Source organism: Cavia porcellus, unplaced genomic scaffold, assembly GCF_034190915.1.
Source record: "Cavia porcellus strain 051 isolate PalLab524CR breed Dunkin Hartley unplaced genomic scaffold, mCavPor4.1 scaffold_29, whole genome shotgun sequence".
Lineage (NCBI taxonomy): Eukaryota > Metazoa > Chordata > Mammalia > Rodentia > Caviidae > Cavia > Cavia porcellus.
Genome location: NW_026947512.1, coordinates 12,275,376 through 12,301,956, shown reverse-complemented (window position 1 = coordinate 12,301,956; position 26,581 = coordinate 12,275,376). Strand labels below are relative to the sequence as shown.

The 26,581-nt window shown below is 38.6% G+C and overlaps 1 protein-coding gene across 1 annotated transcript in view; it reads right to left on the bottom strand.

Moving 5' to 3' along the window:
• Positions 1-25,401, bottom strand: part of Tnfsf4 (TNF superfamily member 4) — a 55,734-nt gene extending 30,333 nt beyond the window's left edge. Inside the window, exons 1-2 of the mRNA XM_023567231.2 lie at positions 24,886-25,401; positions 6,483-6,590 (exon numbers count right to left, since the gene is read on the bottom strand). Of these exons, the coding sequence (XP_023422999.1) occupies positions 6,483-6,590; positions 24,886-24,891 (114 nt within the window). The 5' untranslated portion in view covers positions 24,892-25,401. The remainder of the gene's footprint in view (positions 1-6,482; positions 6,591-24,885) is intronic.
• Between the last annotated feature and the right edge of the window lie 1,180 nt (positions 25,402-26,581).

The window sequence follows — 26,581 nt, the reverse complement described above, 5'->3', positions numbered from 1 at the left end:
CCTCCATGATGGGCAAAATGTGAAGCTTGGTTACTGCAAGATTAGAAAGAAAAACAGTTATTTTCCATTTCCAAGAACGTTTTCATCTTTTACCTACTACTTAGAAAAAGGAGGAAAGTTTGTCTTTTTTACTGCTTGCATGTAAGAAACAAATGACACAAGAAATTTACACTCTTAGAAACTATACCAAACACAACAGACAACAAACTAAACTGGGCAAGTGCAGAGTTATTGTTCAGTGTTCACTCTCTAATCGCCTGCCATCTTCCCACTGCTGCCAACAGAGAAGAACCTGACACACTCCTGCCCTAGGAGGAAGGGGCGGGCCCGTTGCCAAGCAAAGTGCTCTATCACCGCGAAAGGGGAGTCATCGCAGAAATTTTGCTGACGTGAGTAAAATCTACAAGAGCCTCATATGAAGTATTTGCTTTTTGACCAATTTCACAACATGTGAGTTTCCCCAAGGAAATGAGTGATGACTTACCTTTAAAGACCATCTGTTCAAACTTCCTCAAACAAAAGGGTTTGATTCAAAATGACACTTTGCCAGCAATTTTTACATGTAGTTCTTTTAGGGTGAATAAATAAAAAATAATAATAATTAATTTTTTAAAAATAACTAGAATCTCTTCTGCTATGTTTTACACCCAGATAAAAGTTCTTTGTCTGCACAAGACACCAAATTTCAAACTATTTCCCTTAGCAAATCTTGAAGAACAGGTACAATAAAGGACTTATTCTTTTAGACATAAAATAGCTACTATGCAGACTTTGAATTTTGTTAATTTTATTCGCTTATGTGTTTATTCTTAGAGACTATTTATTTAGTTCCTTCTAAATGATATAATATCTGCTCTCTTAGGTTTGTTACTGTTAGAAGAAACAGACAATAAACTTGTGTACAGACAGGTTAAATTTTAGTACTATGGAAAAAATAAATTGTGCCCCTCCCTTCATCCCCAAGCCATATGTTGAAGCCCTAATCCATAATATGATGCTGTTTCAAAGTGAAGCCTGTGGTAGGTAATCAGATCATGAGGGTGGGCCCCTCAAGTGGGATTAGTGCCTTGTAAGAAAGATGATCTCCCAGCCAGTGGAAGTTAGAGCAAGATGCTATCTGCAAAATCTGCTAAGATCTTCATTTAGTTCTTCCAAATCTCCAATCTATGAGAAATAAACATTTGTTGTGAAGCTATCCTGTCTGTATTAGCTGTTACAATACCCTGAGCTAAAATATTTAGATGGTGGTTGCATGCTACATACATATGCACATGTGTACACACATACACACCCACCAAAAACTCGCAGGGAGAAGATGTAGAGAGTGACAAGGAGAACATCACTTTGGTGAATGTGTCATCAAAGGCCTCACTGAAGAGGTGAGCACAGCATTCACACGGGTCAGCAATGTAAAGAGCTAACGGAGGTACATGCTAGGCAGCAGTACAAGTCTAAGAACCCGAAGAGGCTTGGCACGCTTGAAGGAAGGAAGGAGACCAGCATAGTAAAACAGGGGTGAAGGACAAGTGAGTGTAAAGGCATGGCATTGATAGACAATCAAGGGTGAGACTGCATGGGGCTCCTGGCTCATGGATTGTGCGGAAAGCCACTGGAGGTTCTCAAGTAGAGAGCAGTTTCAAAAAGAGAAGTGATATCAGATTTGTACTGTGGAAAGCTGGCTGACTCTGTCCTGTGTGTGACAAACAGACCACAGTGGGACAGCAGTTAGAGTGGGGAGACAAGTTAGAAATATGTCACCATAGTCCAGGGATGAGCTGAAGTGCCTTGACCTCCTGGGTGTGGCAACAGAGATGGAGACAATGCTGAGATTAAGGATATACTTCGGAGGTTAAGCAACAAGGTTTAGTGGACTAGGTATGGTAAATGAAGGAATCAAAGATACCTTCCCAGTCATTGGGCTGAGCAGCTGTCAGGTGATGTCAATTAACTGACATTAAGGAAAAATTAAGGACAGAAAGGGACAGGCAGTTTGTAAATCAAGGGCTCTGTTTTGCACAGCTTCTGGTTTATGCATCATGTAATTCTGAGTCATTTTCCCCCACTTTATAGATGAGCAAACTAAAGCACATAAAGGTTACATAACTTGGCCAAGGTCACTTGGTTAACTCCTCCTACATATGTTTTCCTTGCTTTAGCAAGCATTCAGGTCAGCAGTATTAAGGTCAAAAATTCTGAATCCTGATCCTGGGACTATTTCATATTTAATCATGTATGACCCTTTGACAAGGTACTGGATTTCTCTAAGCCTTGATTTCTCTTCTCTTGAAGCTAGAGTTTTTCTTGTTCAGGGTTTGCATGTGGTTGAATGGCACGAGATATGTAATATATGTGATAAGTATGTAATAAATGATCAATAAATGTTAGTGATTATTATAGTTGATCATCTCTAAAGTGAGAAATGCAATAGCATTACAATTCTCGATTCACTCCAATTAAAGAATTCATCTAGAAGGTGTATTTTTCCTCCGGCTGGACTTAGCTTGTGGCCTTGGTTTTATTTCTCACCGTTACAGTGGCGAACCAGAATGAGACCCTAAATGTCTATGAGAGGTTGTCTCTCAGGGTGGGTGGATGAGAAATATTTATTGAAACCTTTATTTAAACCCAAAGTAAAGGAAATATAAGAGGCAAGAGACTATATATGAAAACCCATCAAAAAGGTTTGAAATGACAAAAGTGGAAAAGTCCCAACTTTAATCAGGGAAAGTTGGCTGCTTCAGTGAAAAAGATAACCACACATGATACAATCGGGCAGAAGAAATCTTGATAGTGGGAAGCCAAAGGTACACAGTATTCAACAGCATTTCCCCTAGCCTGACCTCAGAGGAAGAACTGGTTTGAAATTAGCAAGATTGAGAAGTATTTAGCTTCTCTGACTGGAAAATTCCTTCCCCGAGCCCACACTGATGTAGAAGCCTCCTCCGTTATGCCAAAATACACGCAACATGAGGGTACTTTTGGTAATGTCATCCCTTCACTGCCTTGGTTTTTTTCTTCGGCAAGAATGGGCCACAATGACAATTCAGTGCCAGTTGAGGTGGTAGAGAGGGTGAACCTTACCAAATACTGTCTTTTAAGTGACTTGCAAAGGTAAAATGGGACTCAAATCACTCAAACTAGCATGAAAAGTCTTGAGAGGAAGCAGGGTAAAGCAAGACCATGGGGAGACAGGTAGAAATGGTGAATGAAAGTGTCGTGCTTCCCTTCAGAAAATATAGGGCCCACCCACCCCAAATTCAGCCCCATCCTCAGCAGGCTTGCTTCTGGTTCCTCTTGCCTACCCATGTGGGTAGGGTCTCTGTTTTCTGAAGTCTATGAAGATAATGGAAAGTTAAGAACCAGAATTCTGGAGACAAGTTGCCTGATGTTTGCATCCTGACTTGCAAAGTTTTTGAACCATAATATTAACTTAACTTTTAAAGTCTTGGTTTCCTCATTAATGCATGCAGAGGAGGGTATAATGGCTCCCTCTTTTCCCCTTGGGCACACAGAGAAAAGCTATGTGAAGACAGAGAGAAGGTATCTTCATGACTGGAAAACCAACAGTGCTGGCACCTTGCTCTCAGAATTCCCTTCCCAGGATAAGGAGACAATAAATTTCTGTAGTTTAAGCAGAGAAAGGAAAGGAAAAGGAGAAGAAGGGAAAAATGGAGAAAGAAATGAAAAGGGGAAGGATAAAGGAAAGAGAATAATGACTATATCTAGTACCCTAACCTAACTGAGTTGCTGTCAGATGATAATGAGATGTAAATGAGATGATAATGAGATGATAATGTAAAACTCCTGGCACACAGTTTCTAATAAGCCTTTACACTTGTTATAATATTGTCTGGAGTTCTACTCTGGCTGCACCAGGGGTTTTTTTTTCCCCCTTGGCTGAAACAAACCTTTTTAAAAAAAGAAACTCAGAATTTTGTTAGGTTCTAATCCATCTCTGCTGCTGTCACTCTAGAAAAGAATATTTGTTGGGTATTGAGCACCCACAGTTTTTAAATGTGCTAAAAGAAAATAGGGAAAGAAGTCACTGTATACAACCAAAGAATGAGAGCCAAAACGAGATTAAAGTGGCGTACAAAAATTTGCTGGAAATGATGAACAGTGAAGACAATTAAGAAAGATCAAGCCTAGTTCTATTCAAATTCTTGTGAAGGTTAAGACGACTTCTGATATGTCATAAAAGTTGTGACTTCCCCTTGTGCATTGTTCTGTTCCTCTTTCTTCCTTTTCCTAGATGTATCCAAAAATCTAGATAATCAGAAAAACTGTATTGACTGGAAATAAATAGGAAAGGGGACGAGAAAAATCCTGTGTCTTGTCTGAACTAGAGCTCTAGGCAGAGAAGAGAAACCCCAGGGGAGAAATAGGTGGTGGCCAAAGCAGAGAGGAGGCCAGTTAATCTTAGGGACGCCCCAGATGAGAAAGAAGACAGGATAGAGGGGGTTCCCTGGGGGGATGCCTGTCAACTCAGCAACAGCTCTGCAAGGATTTGCCCCAGCCCGAAGCCCCCAGGTGATTTCCTCCTCAGAACAGCCTTGGATCAAACAAAACTGCTCGACTTGAAGGCAGAGAGTCCTGGGCATTATCAGGGTCATTTGTTGTCCAAACCAGAACTTCTTGAGCAAAAGAGAAGGTGTTCGCAGTGATACTGGGTCACTAGCTGTATACTAGACCTGCACAGAATCCTGATCAGTGTCTACTGTTGTATCCTACACAGGAGCACAAAACAAGAGGATTAAATAGAGGCTGAGGAATAAAGGAAAAAATGATGGAAAGAGATTGGGAAGGAAATAAATCATTTTTAAAGCACTCTATCGAACTCATGCACCAGGGTTTGTGTCAAGCACTTTATTTTTATAATTTCATTAAATCCCTGCAAATCAGAGAGAACATCATCCTTTTCATACCGTGCTACCACCCTGGTCTCAGCACTCATCTGCTTGTGGGTAGGCTGTCATGATAAATGCAACTCTTACTCAGTTCTTTGAAAGCTCTTGAACACTTTGAATATAGTAGCTCATTAAATCATGCAAAATATGCAAGGCAACAGGGAAACTGAGGTTCAGAGAGGTTACATGATTTCCATAAGATCACACACGCTAGTAAAGAGCAGGGCCAAAATTCAGATTTGTGTTTTTCTGGCTGCAGAGTCAGCCAGACTCTCCATTTATCAGGCTCCTTGCCTTAACAATTAACTAATCACACTATGATCCTGTCCTACCATCATCTTCCTTTTTTCTCCTCTCCCCACAAGTCAGACCTTTTCACAGTTTGGTGTTATTTCTGTTTTATTAATACAGTTCTGCTTACTAACTATTCTGGATTTTTTTTTTTTTTTTTTTTTTTGCATATAAACTATAAGCAGCTTTTTGAACTGCGTCCCTTACTCTCTTTGTTATCCATGGCAACCAGGAAGTGACGGTCCTGTGTTAAGAAGTTGGATAAATACTACTGGTCATGTTGAATGTTTGTAAGGCTCTTGTCTGCCCACTCTCACATCAAAAGAGGAATTCACCAGAAGAAACAGAAGTCACTTTTTCTCATGCACACCCATTTCTTTCTCTAAATCTCTTCTGACTCATAAATATCACCTGACTCGCAATTTTCACAGATTATGGTGGAATGAAAACTTCATAGAAAATAGGAAATCATAAATAATACCTAAATTCCCATGAAGAACTCCTGCACAAGCAAAGAAAACAATCAGCAGGAAGAAGAGGTAACTGACAGGACAAGAGAACATTTTTGCAAACTGTACACCTGGTAAGGAAGGAGTTAACATCCAAAATTTATAAGTCGTTCCAACAACTCATATCAAATGAACAATTGGATTTTAAAACAAGCAAAAGACCTGAACAGACATTTCTTTCAAAAAAGAAATACAAATGGCTAGCAGCTATATCTTGAAAAGATAGAAACTCAGAATCAAAGTTTCATAAAATCTCTATTACTTCATGAAGTCATTTTTAAGTGCAATTGTTTTTGTGTATATTGGGAACCTTTGATGCTTGAAGAATATGGTGACCGTGACAGTGTGGTGCCACCACCTCAATTCACATTTAAATTGACAGCAACTTTACCCACCATGGGTACAAATTCCAACACAAGGAAAAAGTGATGTCAGCCTTAGAAATAAAAGAGTTTTGACCTTACAGATATTCACAGGCCACACTCACAAATTACTGCAATAAATATAATCTTTTTCTTTAAATAGGCCAGATTAGTAACTCTGCTCAGTTTTGCAGGCCATATGTTCCCTGTTGGATACTTCAGCTCTGCCACTGTGCCACAAAAGTGGCCGTGGGAGATGTTAATACACATAACTAATCGTCACTGACAAGACCAAGCAGCATGAAGAAGTTGATCTCAGGCGTACTTTGGAAGCTCCTAGTGTCTTAATTCATGCATGCTGCCATCACAAGACCCTAAGATAATATAGGCTAGAATAGAAAGTAGCTTCTTACTGCGATGGAAGTGAAGAAGTTCAAGATCAACGTGCCAGGAGGTTTGGTGTCTGCGGAGGGCTGCTGGACAGTGCTAGTTGCTATGTCTTCCAGAGGGCTGAAAGCCTCCTGCATGGCAGAAGGAGGAAAGAACAGAAAAGGAAGCATGATAAGTCCCCAGGAGCATTTTTATAAGGGCACTAGTCAGCATCTAAGGGCAGAGCACTAACTAATGACCTAATCTCCTTCCAGAGCCCACGCTTCTTAACACCGTGGTACTAGGGATTAAGTTTCAAAAGGAACTTTAGGGGGATCACAGACAGTCAAACCATAGTGTTCTGGATTCAGGAGTATTAGAGTCTCCTTTTAGAGGTGATTTCTAGGTCTTTTCTGGACAAAGAATTGAATGAAACAAACTTAAAATGTGGCAAAGTTTCACATTAATTAAAGGTAGGGAGAAAAATAGAGAGGTAGAAAGGAAAACAGAAAGGTAGAGGGCAAATGGGCCTTGCAAAAAGGGCAAATAGGAGCCTAGTAAATGGGAGAAAAAAAAGCAATAAAAATATGCCCAACAGCATAGAGTGGGCTACGGTTAAGAGGCATGCTACCCAGCCCTTAATGGTTATGATCCCTTTTTATGTTTCCTATACTGGCTTCACATCCAGGTCATTCTATCAGAAACTTGCTTGAGCTCTTGGGACAAGACCAGCGGCAGGGTTCTGAGAACTCTCCTGTGCATATGTTCTAGGATCTTGTCACCTCCTTTCCCAGATAGTTTAAGCTACCCTATCTTCATGCCTCCTTAGCACTTGGTAGAGACCAAATGAAATAATGAATTAAAAGTGTAAAGCAGACTACCTGACATAAATGAATTGTAGTAATTGCTCAACAAATAATAGCTATTATTACAGATTTTATTGGCTCCCCTCCACAGGCAAACACACACACACACAGCACACAAAGACTGATAAACCTTGTTAAGCCAATACTGACTACTTTTTTCTACTCTTTTTAAATTACATTAATTTATTAATACATGTGTGTAGTACATAATGTTCACACTCCTTGTTAGGAGTTGGTTCATGTCTGTAACACACCTTCGTGGCTTTTCATCCCTTGTCCTTTCGCGCTCTCCCACATCTCTTGATCCCCTTTCTCTTTTTGTACACATTTGCAGTGCGTAGTGATTGCATTCCTTTGTGTGAACTTAGTACACATACATAACACATCCCCACCCCTTTTTCACTCCCTCCTCCTCCCTCCATCTCCTAATCCCCCTCACCACAAAGAGGGACATAGCTCCCTACTTTCTGTTACTGTCTTTTACTCCTACATTATATATGTATATGAATAGTTAACTCAATTGATTTCTGAAGAGATCAGATGAATCAATAAACAGTAAGGAGTCATTAAAAAAAAGTTCAGAGGATGAGTGTTAAATGAAAGGTTTGGGGAGCATAAAAACGCAGTTCACAGAAAGCCATAGCTTACTGACCAAACCCAGGTTCAGCTTGCTGAAGCTCCAAACCTGCATTTCAGATCTGTCATAAACTAACTTGTATCTCTAAGACTTGTGCAGGCCACAGTTCCCACACATTCCAAGAGGAAGACATTGGATGACACAGTATATTACTGTTCTATTGCTATAATAATGTTTAACAAGTAATCACCAAATCTCAGTCATACATGGCAATGGGTGTTTCAGTAGCTCACAGGTTTGTCAGCTTGACATGGCTGTGTGGTTCTATTTTATGTGTCTCTCTTTTGCTTTCTGAGACTTCCAGAAGAATCTGCACATTAATCTTTCACGGCAATGAGATTTGCAAGAAGAAAAAGCAGGAATATACAAGGCCTTTGTCTTAGTCTGTTCCTGCTGCTATAGAAGGGGATATATAAACAGCAGAAGTTTATTTCTCACGATTCTCAAAACTGGTTTGTTCAAGATCAAGGCACTGGTACATTCAGAGTCTAACGGAAGCCCAGTCTCAGATGGTACCTTGGACCCTGCACCCTTCACAGAGGTGAGCACTCTCTCCTCACTCACATGGCAGAGGAGATGGAATGGGCTATTCTATCCCCTTAGTTCCTTTTATATACCCCATGTGACTTAATCAAGCCCCTATCTCTTAATACTATCACACTGACAAGCTTCAGCATACGAATGTGAGGGACACTCACTCAGATTGGAGTGGCCCCATAGTTCCCCAAGCTTAGAAGATGCATATCATTGCCTTGTTCTTTTGGCCAGTCAAAGTTAAAGCTCAGGGAGTACAGTGCATCTTTTCAGAGAGCAGAACTTCATAGCCACAAGGCAAAGGATGAGGCACAGAGAAGAACCAGGGCCATTAATGCTATATATAAATTGTCCCCCAATTACAATCGTTCAATTTAAAGTGTTTCAACTTCATGGTGCTGTGAATGCTGTATCCATTCAGTAGAAACAGTATTTCAAGCTTTGAATTCTCTCCTGGGCTAGCAGTAAGTTATGATACACTCCAGAGATGCTGTGTCAGTGAGCCAAAGCTCCAATCAGCTGTGAGGTCTATTCACAACACTGAAGTAAACACCCAACACTGTACACTACTGTGTTGCAAAGCTGTGATGTTCAATACAGTAGGTACATAACACACATTTCTGACTTACAATGTTGTCTATGTATTGTGGGTGTATTGTTCTATAATCCCATCCCAAACCAAGAAGCACTTATATGAAAAATTCTAAGTTCACTTCCATTTTTAATAAAAATTAAATTAAACTTTAAAGGGTAACCTGTATGATTTTCTAAGAAATTAAGAACCTCAATTATTTGCATGACTTTTTTTTTCAAGTTCATTTGGGACAATAAAAGAAACCTAGAGGGACAAGGAAAGGCAAGGAGGAAAATATTGGAATAAAAAGAAAGGATGGCATAGGACCGTTAAAACAAGAAATAGAAAAGAAGGAAAGGATTGCAAATAGAGTTGAGGGTATTGTAAAAACAGAAAAGAAAGAAGGAGGGACCAAGGGAAGAAGCAGAGGGAGGGAGATGTGAAACAGAGGAAACAGTACAGAGAAGGACGTGAAAAGGTCATTGCAGGGAAAAGAAGACGAGAGGGAAGAAATTAACAAGGACACTTGTTCTTAGAGAATATCTGAACCACAAAGTTATCAAAAAACCCCTTGGACAAAAATTTATCTCATTCCTAGGAACTAGGTTTTTTTCAAAGATACCTGTTATGATTCCACCTAGCATAAAAGGTAGACGGGAACTACATTTTAATATATGCTTTACTTTCAATCTTTCAATAAAGTTAAAGTAGACAAAATGTCTGATTTTAAATCTTGTAAAACTTCTGTTATAGAACAAATCAATTTTCTTAGATTACCTATGTCTAAAAATTGAAAGTGAAATTTCAAATCATTCATTTTTAAATTACTGAACTTATTTTCTACCACAGTTTCGAGGTGCATTCATAGCTTCACCTCTTCTTCTCACGTTTACTGTTTGGTGGTGTCACTTTAAGACTCCGTCTTCGACTTGGTACAAACTTTGACGTGGATTTTAAAGTATTTCCAGCATTTTTGTTATTTGCTTTTCATTTTTGCCTGTGTTTTCCTTATTTCTATGTCTTCTTTTAAAATTATTTTCTGCCATATAATTTTAGGCTTAAAAACAAAGAAAAATCTTGACAAGGTCACTCAATGTAGCAAGAAAAAAAGTCTTCACATGTTTTATTAAAGTCCTATTATGACAAAAGTTGAGATGTTTATGACTAAAGAATTAGAAAGCACCTTAATCTCCAGAAAACAGCCAAGAATCTGAAACCAGAATGATTAACACTTTCCATCTGTGAGCCTCTAAACTCTGAAACTGGTCTGAACTGATCTATAGTTGGAAACAAATGAAGTGTACTTTAGAGCACAAACCAAGAGTCACTTCTCTGGGTTCCAATCCAACTCTGCCGCTGGTTATCTGGACAAGTGGCCTGACCTTAGGACTTACCCAGAACAGATGGAGATGGGACAACCAAAGATCTCTGAGTTTTCTTCTACCCACCACATTCTATAAAATATTCCTCATCAATTTTTATCGTCTTTTCTCACTCCTGCCACACAACCCCTTAAAAACATTAAGCGTTTTTTCTTTCATCTTTTGTTATCAGATACCAACTTAATGCCTTCTGTGGTACAAGTCCTAATGTATTCATTAGGTGAACACTGTTAAAGAATCTTTTATCATCAGGGAAAGAAAAAAGCAGACATCCTGAATGTATTTGATGTGGTAGGCTCTGCCAAAGTGTTTTTAGGTGGTGTGTTATCTAATCTTTACTGCAACCCTTTGAGGGAAATGTAATTATCTTTTTAACAGATTAAATAACCTCTGAGAAATTTATTAAGTTGTCCAAAGTCATTGCTTCATTAATTTATTCACCGATTCAGTAAACATTTATCGAGTATCTTTTCTTAGACTGATATATATATATATATAATTCTAAAAGAGAGAGAAACAACAAAAAAGCACCTTCAGCTAAAACAAAATCAACCACACAAATAGTTCAACAAGCAATTTTAAGAAACATGAAGAAACTTCTACCTAGTAGAAAGCTAGGGATTGAACAGAGTCTGCATAGTAAAATGGGAAGATTTAGGCAAATATTTGGAGAGACAAAACAGTCAAACAACCTAAAGCAGAAGCATAACCAGCAAGTGGTGAAGCTAGTATTTAAAATCTGTGACATGTACACTGGTGTCTTCCTATCATAGCCAAAATCAAGGTGCATTTCATTTGTTTCTGTGAAACAGGGTATGAGGATGAACTTTGCAAATTATCTCCAGCAAAAACCAAATTTGGACTCCAAATTTCTAAAGACAGTTGTCTAGAAAGAGAAGCCTCTGTTTAGAAGTAAACAAATAAAAATAAATAAAAGCCATCTAGAATACCTACAGAGAAAGCTTGCAGAAGTGCCTTCTCTTAAAAGGAATTTCAAAGAAGAGATTCCTATACAGTGTAAGAATATGTTCCAACCCTTGTGGCACTGAGATTCATTATTTACTGGCAAAATCCATCTTTCCCAGAAAACTATTTTAAAAGATCACAAAAAAGAAGTGTGAGATATTAGTTGTCCCTTTGACAAGAATAGGGCTACTGGAGGGACCTACTACTCAGCTTTGATTTTTTTTTAACTTTTAGAATTTAGAATCAGAGAATTGTGTCGTTAAGAAAGAACACTTTCAGTGAGACTGTCCCCATTCACCCATCCTGTCACCTCCTCCGCAGAGAGCCTCACAACACTGTTCAGTGATTTCAGCATCAATCTGATGGAATCTAATGCACTTATTAAAGGCTTCAGCAACAGTAAATCTGCAAACATGATGGCCAGCCTGTAAGTAAAATGGCAAACACAGCTTATCTTCTTCCCTATAAGCCAACTTAATGCATATTATGCCACACCCGGCACCACCTGGGCCTGGTCATGGAACTTTTTACATTTTTCTTTCTGCAATACTCCACTTGGCCTTCCTTTTTCTATAAAGTTACCTGTCCTTCCCAAGAATGGATGATTCATCTCATCCACACCCTCTTTCCAAGACTTTCTTCACATCCTCCTCTGGTCAAGAGCAACTTACTCTCCCCAGGAATTTGTATTTCTTCTCTTTCCCCTGATAAAAGAGGCTATTGGGATTTTACACAGTTACTCAGGTTCCAATCCCGAAAGAAGATCCTGGATGGGGGGACGGGGAGAAAGACCAGGATGGATCACTTCAGATCTCTTTTAATATAGTAGAATCTGTGAACTTAAGGCACAGAAGTACAGAGCAATCTTTCAGTTCCTGATAGTGCTTTAAAGGAAACAAGATTTACATAAAATACAGAATTGCTTGTTGGGACTTTTAGGCACAGTCAGTACATTTATTTTTCTGTGGAAGCACCATTTCTTTCCTATGCGATTTAAATTCAGATTACAAATGAATTACAAGCCAACTAGAGTTAGCCGTCTGATCAAGCATCCGCCCACACCCCACCCCCATTTGTTTTAGTCACCTTTGAGTGTTCCTATCAAATTATTTCCTCACCATCTTTCTAGAGGACCAAATCTATCTGTGGATAACTCTAAGAACATCCTTCATATGGTGCCTTCAAGTCGTTTTTGGTCCAGTTCCTTTACATTTTGAATTTGAGTGCTTTAGGAACTGAGTGCTCTCTGAGGGTCTTTCTGTACACCCATAAGTATTTCCATAGTAAAGAGATGGTGTAGAGGTTATGATAAAAGAAAAGAGCCAAAAATAGATATTAAGAAATATCTGAAAGGAAAAAACCATTTGATTTGATGACCATGAACAGACTATATATATATACATATGTGTGTGTGTATGTATGTATATAATCTAATTTTGCAACTAGAGAAGCATAAAACAGTAACAGATTATGGGGTTCAGTATGTACTCTGGTTCTAGTCCCAGTTTTTCCATTATATAAGCATACAGAGTAGAACAAAGTTATTAATGTCTAAGGATGTTAGTTTTCCTCCCCGAAAGTGTAAGAAGGCATTTTTGAGCAGAAGGGTACTAGATGATTTCTGAGAGCCCATGGAGTCACAGGAAAAATTTATGGGCCATGACATCAATCAGATTCAATCTTTGTGTGTATTATACACAAATATCAATTCTTGGTAGTCAAAATGCAACTTTCCTCTTGTCCCTTCTTTTAATGATTTTTTCCCAGTGCTTAATATGCCAAATTTGCTCAGGAACTATCCCTGCCTTTATCCCAGAACAAAAGAGAAACTTAGTAACTAAAGGATCTGTTAATAAAATTACCAGCATTAACTTTGAACTTCCAGCAGGAAACAATTAGGCCTTAGCTTGAGGGCAGTAAGAGAAACTCCATAGATTTGTGTTGAATTCTATTATATTTTTGGGAGGTCAAGACTTAGATAAATTCAGAAACATAGTAAACATAGCTCTACCCTCCCTTCAACTAAAATCGTTTATCCACCTCCAGTGTCACATACATATATCATCTGACAAATGTCAGATGTCAAAAGTTTTCACATTTTCCATCACATTTTCATCTTCACCAAAGGGTAGATAGAACAGATCTTGTTATCCCAATCTAACAGAACTGATGTCTGAAACCTACAAAAGATTACTTGATCAACTTGTGACAGAATGGAAAGAAAAGTTCATGTCTCTTCTCTTCCACTGCAATTTTTTTCTACTTGGTCAAGCTGTCTTCAATATCTATTTGTCCTCATTAGGAGAGGGCCCTAAAGAGGCTTCAAGAGAATGGGCTCATAAGTTGGAAATTCACCTTTCAAAAGTCAGTTCTCTATAATCTTGCCCCTACACTCTGCTCCTCCATTCTTTTTTCCTTTAGAATCAGGTACACAGAAGTGGGTTTATCAATGTCCTCATTCTGTGGGACATCATTAATATCAGCCATTCTGTGGCACACCATTATTATCACAGTCCCTCATTTGTTGTATCACCCTTTATTATTTTTCCATCTTTAACCCTCTCCACATTCTCTCCTCTCCTTCCATAGGTAATCTCTTTCTAATCCATCTTTTATACACTTACATATGAAAAGAGATAGATGATAGAGATGTAGAGATGATAGTGATAGAGACAGAGATAGAGATATTTTTCAGCTTATAATGTGCTTTGTGTTTTGTTCTCATTTAAGTAAAAGGGGCTGTTTACTCACACCATCCCATGAGCCAGCATCAACCATGCAGCCAGGAGGAGAACCAAGCAGCCAACTCACGCCCTCCTATGAGCCAGAAGCAGCCAGGTAGGCTGGGAAGAGAACCAAGAAGCCAATTTGTGCCTTCCCATGAGCGAGAGGCAGTCATAGGCTTGGAGAAGAACCAAGAAGCCAACCCACACCATCCCATGAGCCAGCCAGTGCACAGGCTGGGAGACAAGAAGAGCCCCCTCCTCTGTAAGGAACCAGCTGATTCAGAGAAACACAGCCTGAGCCACAGCAGCTGCAGTAATAAAACAGCCGAATGCTTGTACTATTTGATTAACTTTGCAGGCCTAAAGCCCGTAGTCTAAGCACCTGTTTAGAGGATAACCATAAGCAATATTCCAAATACTGAGGATTTCCTTCTGTCTTGTTTTTGAAATATAATATTTTTCCCACTGTATGTTTTGTTCCACTTTATTGTTTTGTTTTATTCCCTTTAAAATAAAAAGGGATTGTTGGTAATGGTTATTCTATTTCTTAAGATATTCTTTAATAGTATATTTTTGAGATTTATCTGTGTTGTTAAGTATAAATCTAAATTATATTTTTGATTAATCTGAGAACTCATCACATCATATTTTATCCATTGTTGTGGCAATTAATGGTCATGTATTTTGCTTCTAATTCTTTGCTACCCCAAATATGACTTGGCTGAATACCCTCTATAAATATCTCCTTGAGAACTGCCCTAGGATTTAGTCTTACGAATAAAGGTCCTAATCATTGTCTTCTTTACTTAGGTAGACTGTGCCACATAATAACTGAACAAGTTTATATTGTTCCCAACAGTGAATCAAGATCTCATTTCCCCATATCTTTACCAGCACATATCATCTGACTTTCTAATATTTTCTAAAGTATAAGGATAAGGAAGTATAGTTATTTAATTTGCATTCTCTTGATTACTAGAAAGACTACTGATTTCTGTAGTTGGCGTTCTACCAATCGGCTAACCCCATCTTTTGCTTATGTTTTGCTACTGAATTTCCTATCTTTTCCTAATAGATTTGTGGGAATTTCTTTTATAGTTCAGACATCAATCTCTTCTAGGTACCTGGCACCCATAATTGAAGGAGAAGTTTAATTTGGCTGATGGCTTTGGGTGTTTCAGTTCATGGTTGGCAGCCACAGAAATATTATAGCTAAAAGACTTGGCAATTCATGGTAGTCAGGAAGCAGAGCACAGGGAAAGAACACCAGAAAGTGATACGCCTTTCAAAGGCACAGCCCTAATGACTCACTCCAAATGGGTCCCACTTCTTAATAGCACATTCAGTAGTGAATATCAGTGGATGTCCACTGAAAAGTATGGTGTCCTCATCCCTATAAATAGCACAAGATAGTTTGTACACATGACATCTACACTAGAGAAATGAGACAGGCAACACTTAATTAGTCACATATGCTCACAGCCAGGGAAGTGAGAATACCGCATACCCTGGGGAACTTTGCAGGACCACACAAGGAGCAAAACGAACCAGGAAGGACTGCAGAAAGCAGGCTCTGTAGAGTCGAGAAGATACGGGTGGTTTGGTTCCTGTGGGGGGATGTGATGTGCTCATCAGCTGATAATTTTATGAGCTCATGGGAAGGTGAAACTCATAATGTTGAGGACTACATAGTGTGCAGCTGGTCTGGCCAATAGAGGAACTAGCCAGGTCCAGTGGTGAGCCTTTCACTTTGGGTGGAAATCATATTTGACAAGGAGAAAAAAAATTCACAGAGCTGCACTTGAAATATCAGGCTTTACAAAATGTGATGTTCACAGTTTCACACTAAGTTTTTTTTTCAATGAATTATGCTAACTTGACTTTGAATACAGTCATGCATTGCTTAGCAAGAGACACTTCCTAAGAAGTGTGGTTGAGCCCTTTTGTCATTGTGAAGTCCTCAGAGTCTACTTATATAAACTATCATGGCTTCAATGTCAGTAAGCTATATAACAGGATGAGACCACTGTCATAGGTGGTCTGTTTTGACCAAAACATCACTTTGTAGTGCATGACTGCTTACAAAAATAAAAATAATGTACCCTTCAAAGTCTGAAATGAAATTAGTCTCGTGATTAACTGGCATATTAGGCTACAGTGTTTTCTATGGTGAAGAAACAATAGTGGTCAAAATATTCCTCTCATTTTGGAACGCTCAGCTGGCTATGCTGACAGAAGGATTCTTATTAACCACTGGTACTTCTGCTTTGTAATTCACCCTCCCATCACCAAGAATAAGCCAGTAATGGGGCTAGTAATGATTAGAGTCTCTTCTTTAGGCAGTACAGAAGAGACATAGATGATAGCAGGATATTGCTTGGCAACAAATTCTGTGTGGGAGGGTGAAGAGCAGAATTCCTTTAGCTGGCAATTGTGTCCTTAATTTTGCTCTGATTGAAAGAATTACAGTAAAATTGAAATTATGAAGAAACAATTCTAGGTAGGTAGAACAATGGCTATGAGTCTGCTACCGTAGGTGGCAAAGGGATTTTGCAAATGTAATTAAATTAAGGACTCTGAGCTACTGATCACGTGAATCCTTTGAAGCAGAGAACATTTTCCAGAGGGAGACATAACTGTGGGAGGGGATGGCCAGAGAGTACATGTTGCTGATTTTGAAGATGGAGGAAGGGAAAGAGCCAATGGACATGGCAGAAAGGCAACAAGAAAGGCAGAAAACCAAGTCCCTCAAGGTGTCCAGAAGGAGCAAATCCCTGCTGTCACATTGACTTCAGCCCACTGAGCCTCATGTCAAAGTTCCCATCTACAGAATGGGAAAATAAGAAATGTGATCTGATTTAAGATATTGGCTTTGTGGTAATCTGTTCTATCAGCCATAGAAAAAACTAAAACACTTCCTTAATTTTGACAATTCTGGAAATATATCGATATCTAGCCACCCCAAATAAAAACATGGAAAATCAAATCACAACTTCTTCTGACACAAACCTTTCCATTTCCTTAGGACTTCCCCATTTATATCACTACCCTCCTGTCATCCACCCTCTCCCACCACTTCCTCATACTTCACCCACCAATTCACAATCATGCCATCTATACCTCTTCTCTCCTTTGACGTTGTATCCCAGGACTCACCAAAACCACACATTTTCCCCGGATCCTTGTCTTCTTCCCACTGGCTGGTGGTAAGTACTTTTTTGCATTCCCTCTTTTATGCCCCACAAAACTTTCAATCGTGTCCCTGTCTCACATAGTTGACTCAGCATAGTGAATCTTAATAAATCATTGGGAATTTTCCAGAATTGGGAGTAGCCACTTACAACTTCCAAATGTCAGTGAATTGACATAATTTTTGCAGGGTGGAGAGCTATGTGTCATAATTTGCTTTTACCCTGTTAAAAAAAAATCCACTAATCTTGAAAATGTTAATTCATAAATGAATAAAAGCTAAAGATTTAATGGTAAAGACAGAAAAATCTATGAAAGTAGTGCATTTGACAAAATGCAGTTCTGTGTCTTTTGTGGAGCTATACCACTAGAATCAAACAAAAAATGAAATGGGTTATTTATCATGTCTTAGGACTGAGACCCATCTCAGTGACACTGTCAGGAAAGAGGAAAAGTGTTGGCCAGACAGCGCCACAGTTCATGAATACAGCTGATTCTACTGAGGCAAGAGCTTTGAGTCAGAAATCACTGTGAGCGAATAAGCTCTGGAAGACTAAAACTGCTGGAGCACACCTGACCTGTAAGGGTCAAGTTACCCCGGTGACATTTAGATACGTGTACATAGCATGTTGGGAATGTCTTTTCATAGAGATATCTGATCAGTGTGTGTGTATGTGTCTGTATGTGTATGTGTATATGTATGTGTATGTTTATGCACATGCCTCTTTCTATAGTGGATTCCTCTGAATTTTTCCCAAGAAATCCAATGCCTGAAATGTTATCCTCTCTCCTTCTGCACCAAACCTGGTTTCCAAAAGAGATGCCAATTTACATTGGCAATAAATTCAAACGTGTCCTCATTCGGTATCTTTTTATCAGGGACTCTGATCAATTAGGACCATGTAGTTAGGCTCTGTCTGGAGGCAGAGATTTCCCTGTCACTGAGTACCTTGGCCACAACTCCCAAATAACCGTTAATATGAAAATGAAAATGAAAATGAAAAAGTGAAGACATAGGATGGCGAGTTAGATTGTGGTGTGAGGTAATCCAGTGGCATCATCATAATATCTTATTATGCTCTGGTGTGCTCTGGGTGAAGGAGGAGGAAAGGAATGGGGCTGTGATTCCTTACAGTGAGGCTTTTACTTACAATTAACAGGAAAAACTGCAAATTCTATGGGGAACTGGCCCTATCAAGAGTCTCCACTGAGAACATTAGGCAGAAAACACAGGAACCTGAAACTCAGCCTTGGGATAATAGTGATTGCTTAATTTATTTATTTATTCATTTTGTGTTTTACCTAGAGCTAACTCAAGGTTTTAGATACTCTGCCTTAATTTTTTGTTCATCTGTTTGATTTTAAAATCATCAAAACAAGCATTGGATGGTAGAAGTAAAAATCTTATGAACATGTTTTCAGTGACTAAGAGGGGATTAGACCACACTTGACTCTGTTTAGCTCATTCATTAAATTAGATGACCATTTATTTTGCCTCTACTATAGCCCAAGCCCTGTGACACATTCATGAACACATAACACGGTCTCTGCCATCTTCATTTACAAGCTAACAGACCAAAGAGATTATTAAGAATTTAAAATAATGTGAGCAAGTTTTATGTAAGGGAAGTCCAAGACACATAGCATCATATTTTACTTATATAGAGAAGTGTAGAAAGTTTCCTGGAAAAAGAAATCTTTATGGTGATGAATAGGAATTGAAGGAAAGGTGTGTTCTAGATAAAGGGAAATACACAAGTTTAAAAGGCACATGGCAAAAGGCATGTAACCTTTTCAAAAAGCAGAAATAAATCTATCACAGTACAATGGAAGAGGCCTAAAATTTACAGAATTTAGAGATTATGTAAATAGCAATGGAAAACTCATAGAAAGTTTTTAATTAAGAAATGTTGGATGATAGTTTACATTTTAGAATCATCACTTGGACAACATCAACAAAAGATGCGAGAGTACCAAACAGAAAGGAAGTGAGGCCAGATGGGCAGCTGGGGAAACAGGTGATCTTTTAGGAAGCAGAGTTGACAAAATTTGATTAATTAGATGGTGCTAAGGATTGTGAGGCAAACAAGGTTGAGGTCTGAGCTTCTGGCTTGGGTGGCTGTGTGCATGACAGTGACACTCCTCAAGATGGGGAACACTAAAAAGCATAAGCATGTGTGCAGAGACAGGGAGACGTTCAGTTTGGAACATATTAAATCAAGATACACCTTAAATCTACAAGAGAACTTGTGAATGCTGAAAAGTTGATTTAGGTATCAAAAAAACAGTTCTTTGTTAGGCTCTGAAGACATCCCTCATTTTAGGCAGAGTCAAAGGATGTATCCAAAGATAAAATCATCCAAAGAGCTGTATTCGCCTTTATTTGGAGTGCATGTCAGGTTCCATGTCACTTTTGTAGTACATCCAGGATGTCACAAGGTAGGAGGAGGACATGAGAAAATAGCAAAGATCAGCTGGATTCGACAGCCAGTGGGAGGCCTTGGTGGAACTCTTCTAACTGCTGGGACACAGCGTGAGTCCACCCACCTCATTCCTCCCAAACAAAAGCTATTTATCTAAGCACCAAAACTTCCTGCCCACAGCAGTAACACCACCACACTGTGCCAAATCCTTCCCAAGCATTAGAAAATGGACATACTAACAATATCTGCTTCACAGATTTCAAGAGCCATGAAGATAATGTGTGATTAGCACTGATCATATGGTTTTGGCACTTACTAAGCACTCAACAAATACAGGGTGATAGTAGCTATAAAAACAAAAGTCAAACAGATAATCATAGTCACAATATGATCCTGAAACTCTTAAATCATCAAATATTCATGTAAGTTTTCAAAAAATTAGTATTAAGCATTCTTCTTTGTACTCAGAACACTTATAATCACTCATGTGTGACAATGGCCTGTTCATTAAGCAGTTGCTAAGTGATTCAGTAGTTAACTATTCCATACATACAGCGTCAAGAAGCTAAAATGAGGTTTTATCTGAATCTGACCAATTGGCACTTTTTATTTCTTTGTGCTGTGGAAATTTTTAAAGAATATATGTAAGTTTGATCATTTTAGCAAATTAATAAAACTTAGATGAATTGAATATTTTGCTGATCACTTGAAACAAATTTATAGCACTAGAGAGAACATGCCCACTTAAAAATTACAGGTTATATTGATAATTAATATGAAATAGAGATTAAAAAGCAGAAATTTGCGTCTTCACAAAAATTCCAGATACAGACTCTTACTTACTTCAGTCTCTATAGTTTCTTACAGATCTCAATAAACACATTTGGAAGGACAGAGGGAGAGGAGAGTGAGATCTGAGGCTTTTACTATCAGGTGTCTGTAAAGAGACTCATTAGGGATCCCAGTAGGAAAAAAATTGTTTCATAACATAATTAGAAGACTAAAATCATGCATGTGTGGGCCTAGCAAAGGTTCTCCATCCAGATCACCTGTGCAGCTGCTTAATATGCAAATTCAGAGGCTCCACCTAAGACCCACTGAATCAGAAGCTCTGGAAAGAAGCCTCAGCAATGGGTCCACAAGTTCCACAAATAATTCTGATATGCTCAGATTTGGAAACTGTTGATAGGAGCATGGAACTGGGGTGGTGGCACACATGTAATCTCAGCACTAAAAAGGATGAGGCAAGAGGATCACCACAAGGTTGAGGCCAGTTTGGGCTACATGATGATTTCAAGGTCAGCCTGGTCTATGTAATGAGACACTGTCAAAAAAAAAATCATAGACCCATGGATTTTACAGAACCACTGGGTATTTAAAAATGCAAAATTAGGCCCTTGTGCACCTGCCACCACTGGGACACTTGCTTCTCTCAGATAACTAGTGCAGGCAAGGAGAAATAGCCAGACAAGCCCCATGCACTTGCAGACTGCCACTGGAGATGATTGCTTCCACAGGCAGCCAGCATAAGCTGAGAGGAATACTCAGACACACTCCTGCATGCTTGCTACCATTTGGATGCTTGCTTCCTACAAGTAGCCAGCATGAGCCAGGAGAAACAACCAGACATGCTCCTACACATGTACCACCATCAAGGAGTCCTGGTGTAGCCATGCAGGCCAAGAGGAGTAAAAGCCCCACCACCGCGCACCCATGGCCCTCAAGGAAGCCTCAGCATAGTTGCACAGGTCTGGAGATACTCTCTCTACATCCCACTGTCTCCCCGGGAAGCTGGGATCAAAGAAACTATGCATATGATCCCTTGCCCTACAAGGCAGAGAGGCAGCCAACATGAGAAGTGTCTGGAACCCAGGAAAATGTCAAGACAAAAGAGAAAAAGGCAATCTCAAACCTCCAGTCCACACACAACAAATCTGGGAGATATAGACATCAAAGACAGTGCAAGTCAAACACCTGAAATTTCTGAAAAGATAGCAACTGAAATAAAGAAACAACTTTGTGAAAATGTAAAAGAAATCAGATCAGAAATAATACTTCAGGTAAAAGAAGAATTTACAAACATAATGGAAGAATTGCTGAGCATATCTGAAAAAGACATAGATTTTAAAAAGAGGAGCATAGGAAAATGATGGAAACCTTGAATGAACAATATAGAAGGGAATTACAATGCATGAAACAGATTCAAAGAGATATCCAGGAAATTAGACAGTCAATCCAAATCTGGCAAAACTACTTGAAAGAAATTGAAGATAGACTTTCAGACAGGATTGCAGCTAGTGATCATGGAAAGAACGATCTCTTAAAAATAGCAAGGAACCATAGGAAATAACAATTCAAAGGCTGTAAGATGATGCAAAGAAAAACAACTTAAGACTGATAGGTGTCAGTGAAAAAGCAGGGGACATCAAAACAAATGACATAGAAAGACTATTTACAGAAGCAGTAGCAGAAAACTTCCAAAAATGTGGGGAAAGAATCTGACATACAGATAAGTAAGGCATATAGAACTCCAACTAGCCATAACCCAAATGAATCTACACCCAGACATATAATAATCAAGATTCCAGAAATGCAACACAAGAACTGAATATTAAAAGTTGTTAGAGAAAAGAAACAGATTACCTATAAAGGAAAACCCATCAGAATCACAACAGACTTCTCATGACAATGAACAACTAAAGACCACCAAACCAACCCTACAAAGAATATTGAAGGATATTCTAGAGAGAGATTTCAAAAAAAGACAATAGTCCAGGAACAGGAGCAGAGGGGTCCCACTGAGTGGGGCAGACAACTGAGTGGAGGGGAAAAATAGGCAGCCAATGGCAGGAAAATAGTATGGAAAAGATGAGCCAGTGCATGTTGGCCATAACCGTTAATATATATGGTCTCAATTCACCAATAAAAAGAAGCACAGGGGCAGTGGATCACGAAACAAGATCCATCAGTATTCTGTATACAAAAAACACATTTAACTCAAAAGGAAAACCTTAGACTGAAAGTCAAATGAGAGAAAACCATGTTCCATGTGAAAGGAAATCAGAAAAAATCAGAGGTAGCTTACCCATTAACCACAGAATGGATAAGAAAGATACGGTATTTTTAGACAATGGTAAGCTACTCAGCTATAAAGAAGGATAATCTCAAGGCTTTTGTAGGTAAATGGATGCAACTGGAGATCATGTTCATAAGTGAAATGGTTTGAACTCACATAGGTAAACATCATATTATCTCCCTAGCATCAAAATTGAAGGAGTTAGTGGGACCCAAAATGTACAATAGATATTGTGAAAGAGAAAGGGAAGAATCATCTAAAAAAGGAAGGTGGTAGCCACTGTTAATTTCCTATTATCTTGTTTTGAACTCGTATCATTTTCATTGTTTGGTTTGGTTTGGTTTTATTCTGTCTTGTTTTGTTTGATTTTATTGTATCTGATGGTATGGGCAGCTATTTTGAAGATAACAAGATATATTATGACAGCCATTGTTGATTTCCTATTAGCTTGTTTTGAAGTGCTGCAACACTTTCACTGTTCTGTTCTTATTGGCTCTAATCTGTCTTATTTTGTTTGGTTGTATTCTCTTTAAAAGAAAAAAATTTTAATTCAAAACTAAGTATATAAAATTGGTCAAAATCCCAAGCAGCTTTGTTCCCAGAACTCTGTATTTACCTGGCACATCTCATACCATTTAAGTGCAAGTTACATACAGGCATCTGATTTTCCACTTGTTAACTGAACAAGCAAGAGATCTTGAGTGGAATTTTGTTATAGAAAAAAGTGGAAGGAAGTGTAATTAATCTCTGAACTCCTTGAGAGTTTTTCTAGAGGCTTTTCTTATTCTTTGACTTCCATTTTCTAAGATATTGCCTGGCACATACATAGTGCTCAATATCTATTTGTTGAATGAAAAAGGGGGTCTTCTACATATGGAAATGGCTCCTCCACCCAGGTGAGTGGGGAGTTCATGAAAAGGTCTAGTGTGGAGTCTGGTTTGCAGCTCTGTGACACTGCTCTGTGGTCTTTTACTCCAAGGTTCTATACATTGGGAGTGACAACAATCCAACAGAATTGTTCTGAGGATTAAAGGAGAAAATATATGTAAAGGACATAGCAGAGTGCCTAGGACCTTCCATTCTTGTTATTACAATAGTAGTACATTAGAGAACTCAGTACCCAGACTGAGGCCCCCATGTCCTTCAGTTTACATAAGAATTTAGGCATACCCCGCTGACAACTACCTTCCCTGAAAAGAAACATAGGAGCCCCTTTTTCCTCTAGTATTCTCTCTTGAGACAGAGAAATATGTAATTAATCCCCAGAACCACAAAAACAAAAGATAAAAGCTTACAGTTCAATTTTAATAATTATGTTGGAGTAATATTGAACTGAGATTCTAACAGCTGAATTTTGAGTCTCTTTTTACAATTTTCTTGCCAATCTCATCAGAAATGTGAACTTCTGATTGTTGATATTATTGAAATACTTAATTAGTCATTAAAATTAAGTGTAAACAAGTACTTAAGGCCTTCTAGTAGTAAATTCATCTGTCTCTTTCATTGGGATATTTGTCCTCGCAATATAAGATACTAAATGATTGAATACTGCCCCCTGCCCTGAGTTGAGGTTAGGACTGTTTGTTCTGCAAAGGAAATTTCTCAGTGTCTGTACCTCTGTCTGCTGCAGGATGGCTTAGACTCTGACCAGAATAGCATGAAGGCTTGATCACTGTAAGCAATCCACACTGATCACTGCACCACATTGATACAAAGCACCAACTCAGGAAACAGGAAGAAAGCTGACAAGTAGTGAGACCAGGAGAAATTTTACCAGTTTAACAAGAAACTGAAGCAGATCGAGACTGGTGGCTCAATGGTAGGGCATAAACAAGGTTCTATGTTTGATTACAGCAAACACACACACACACACTTCAGCAAGCATGTTATAGAATCCCTGAAGATAGTAAACCTCCAAAGACATTTTTTATAAAAGCTCTACTTACAAAGTATTTTAGAAGTTGTAGGTAAAAACATTGTAAACTTCCAGCCAAATGACTTCTAGAACTTCCTCGAACTCTTTCATTCCGTCTTGTCATGGACAGTTATACAAGATTCCCATCCCTGTACTTACAGGCATTCAGTGATATATCCAGGGTTTTTTTTCCTCTTGAACCCACTTTATCTTGTCTTGCCAGATTTGGGGACCTTGTTTTATCTTCGATGTCCCCTTATATTTTGTCAGTGCCTTTTTTCTCCTGTTTACTTGGACTCAGTACTGCAAATATTCCCTTTCAGTAAGATCAGCTTTCAGAATTTTTCCCTTTAAATCCTATGCTTATGTAACAGTCATATCCATTTCAACCATAAAAGCTCAGCACTAGAATCTTCACTCGCTAGAAAGAAAGAAGATCAAGAATGTGATTTCTGAAAAAGAAGTGAGTGAATTCACATAGAAAGAATGGAACTAGGGCTGGGGATTCGGCTCAGTGGCACAAGCACCTGCCTGGCAAGCATGAGGTGTTGAGTTTGATCCCCAGTACGAAAGAAAGAAAGAAAGAAAGAAAGAAAGAAAGAAAGAAAGAAAGAAAGAAAGAAAGAAAGAAAGAGACTAGAAAACCTTGTGACAAAGGGCAGAGCTAGCAGATGCAGAAAGAATAGGGATCCACAGCAGACCAGTGACTCCACACTTTGCCAAGCTTGCAAAGGGCTCTCATTGAATATTTACTGAGGAGTATGAACATTCAAAAATTCCTCCTTGATAACACAAGTTTAGGCAAACACCATAACTTTGCAGTTGTTTCCCCATCTGATCCTTGCCCAATAAGGAAGAGAGAAATGAGCTGTTGGGCAAAAAGAATCAAAGCAAGACAGGTTACCTGCTTTCTGTCACACCCATGTAGAGAAGTTGTAGTCGTATAATACAATACTGGGGTAGCAAAAAAGGCTCCTCTGGCATTATAGAAATTTTCTGCTGAAACTGTTGAAGAACATAAACTAAAGTGAACTGAGTTTTTTCCTATGAAAAGCTTTGAAATTATAACAGTTAGGTCATGAGTAAACACTACCTTTAGGAGAAGGTGGGTGCAGTAGACCAAAAGTCCTTAGTAATCAACATACTATCTTCCTAGCTCTTCTAAAAGGCATCCCATAGGAACAGATCCTGAACTGGGGACATGGAGGCTTTAGTCCACTATCAAGTTTAGGTTTAGGTGGATGAGTTTCTATATAAGATCTTAAACTTCTTGATGTTCACTGAAGAACCAAATTTCAAGTAAAACACTGTAATTTATTAATCTAACACAAAGCATCATTAGGACAAAGTCCTAGGTAAGTGCAGAAAAGTTATTAAAACTTCTTTGCATTATTACAACTTCTTTACATGAGTACCTGGGCCTAGATGCAGATCTTTACCTTTCTCATCAAAAGACAAAATTACAACAAATTTACCTATAAATCTCGTTGATTTTTATGTGCAATTCATGAATCAGTGGTGGCAGCCTCCATTCTATGAAGTGGATTTTGTTAGAAGGAAACAGAGCAATAGAAAATCAGCTGATTAGTTAATGTTAGTTTACTTCAGTGCTTTTAATGTTAGTTTACTTCAGTGCTTTTAATTGAAGTGGAGGCAACTTCTATATTAAGCTGACTTGAGTATACTGGAATGTTTCACTTTCAGGAAAAACTGGCCTGTGCTGGGATTTGTCTGTTTCCTCCAAGTTTCAGTGTGACTATGTGGCATTTAGCCAGAGTAACTCTGTTTAGGTTTGGCTTAGTTTGTACATCCCTAATTCCTAGAAGAGGCTTAATCCAAAACGATGGTCTCCCAT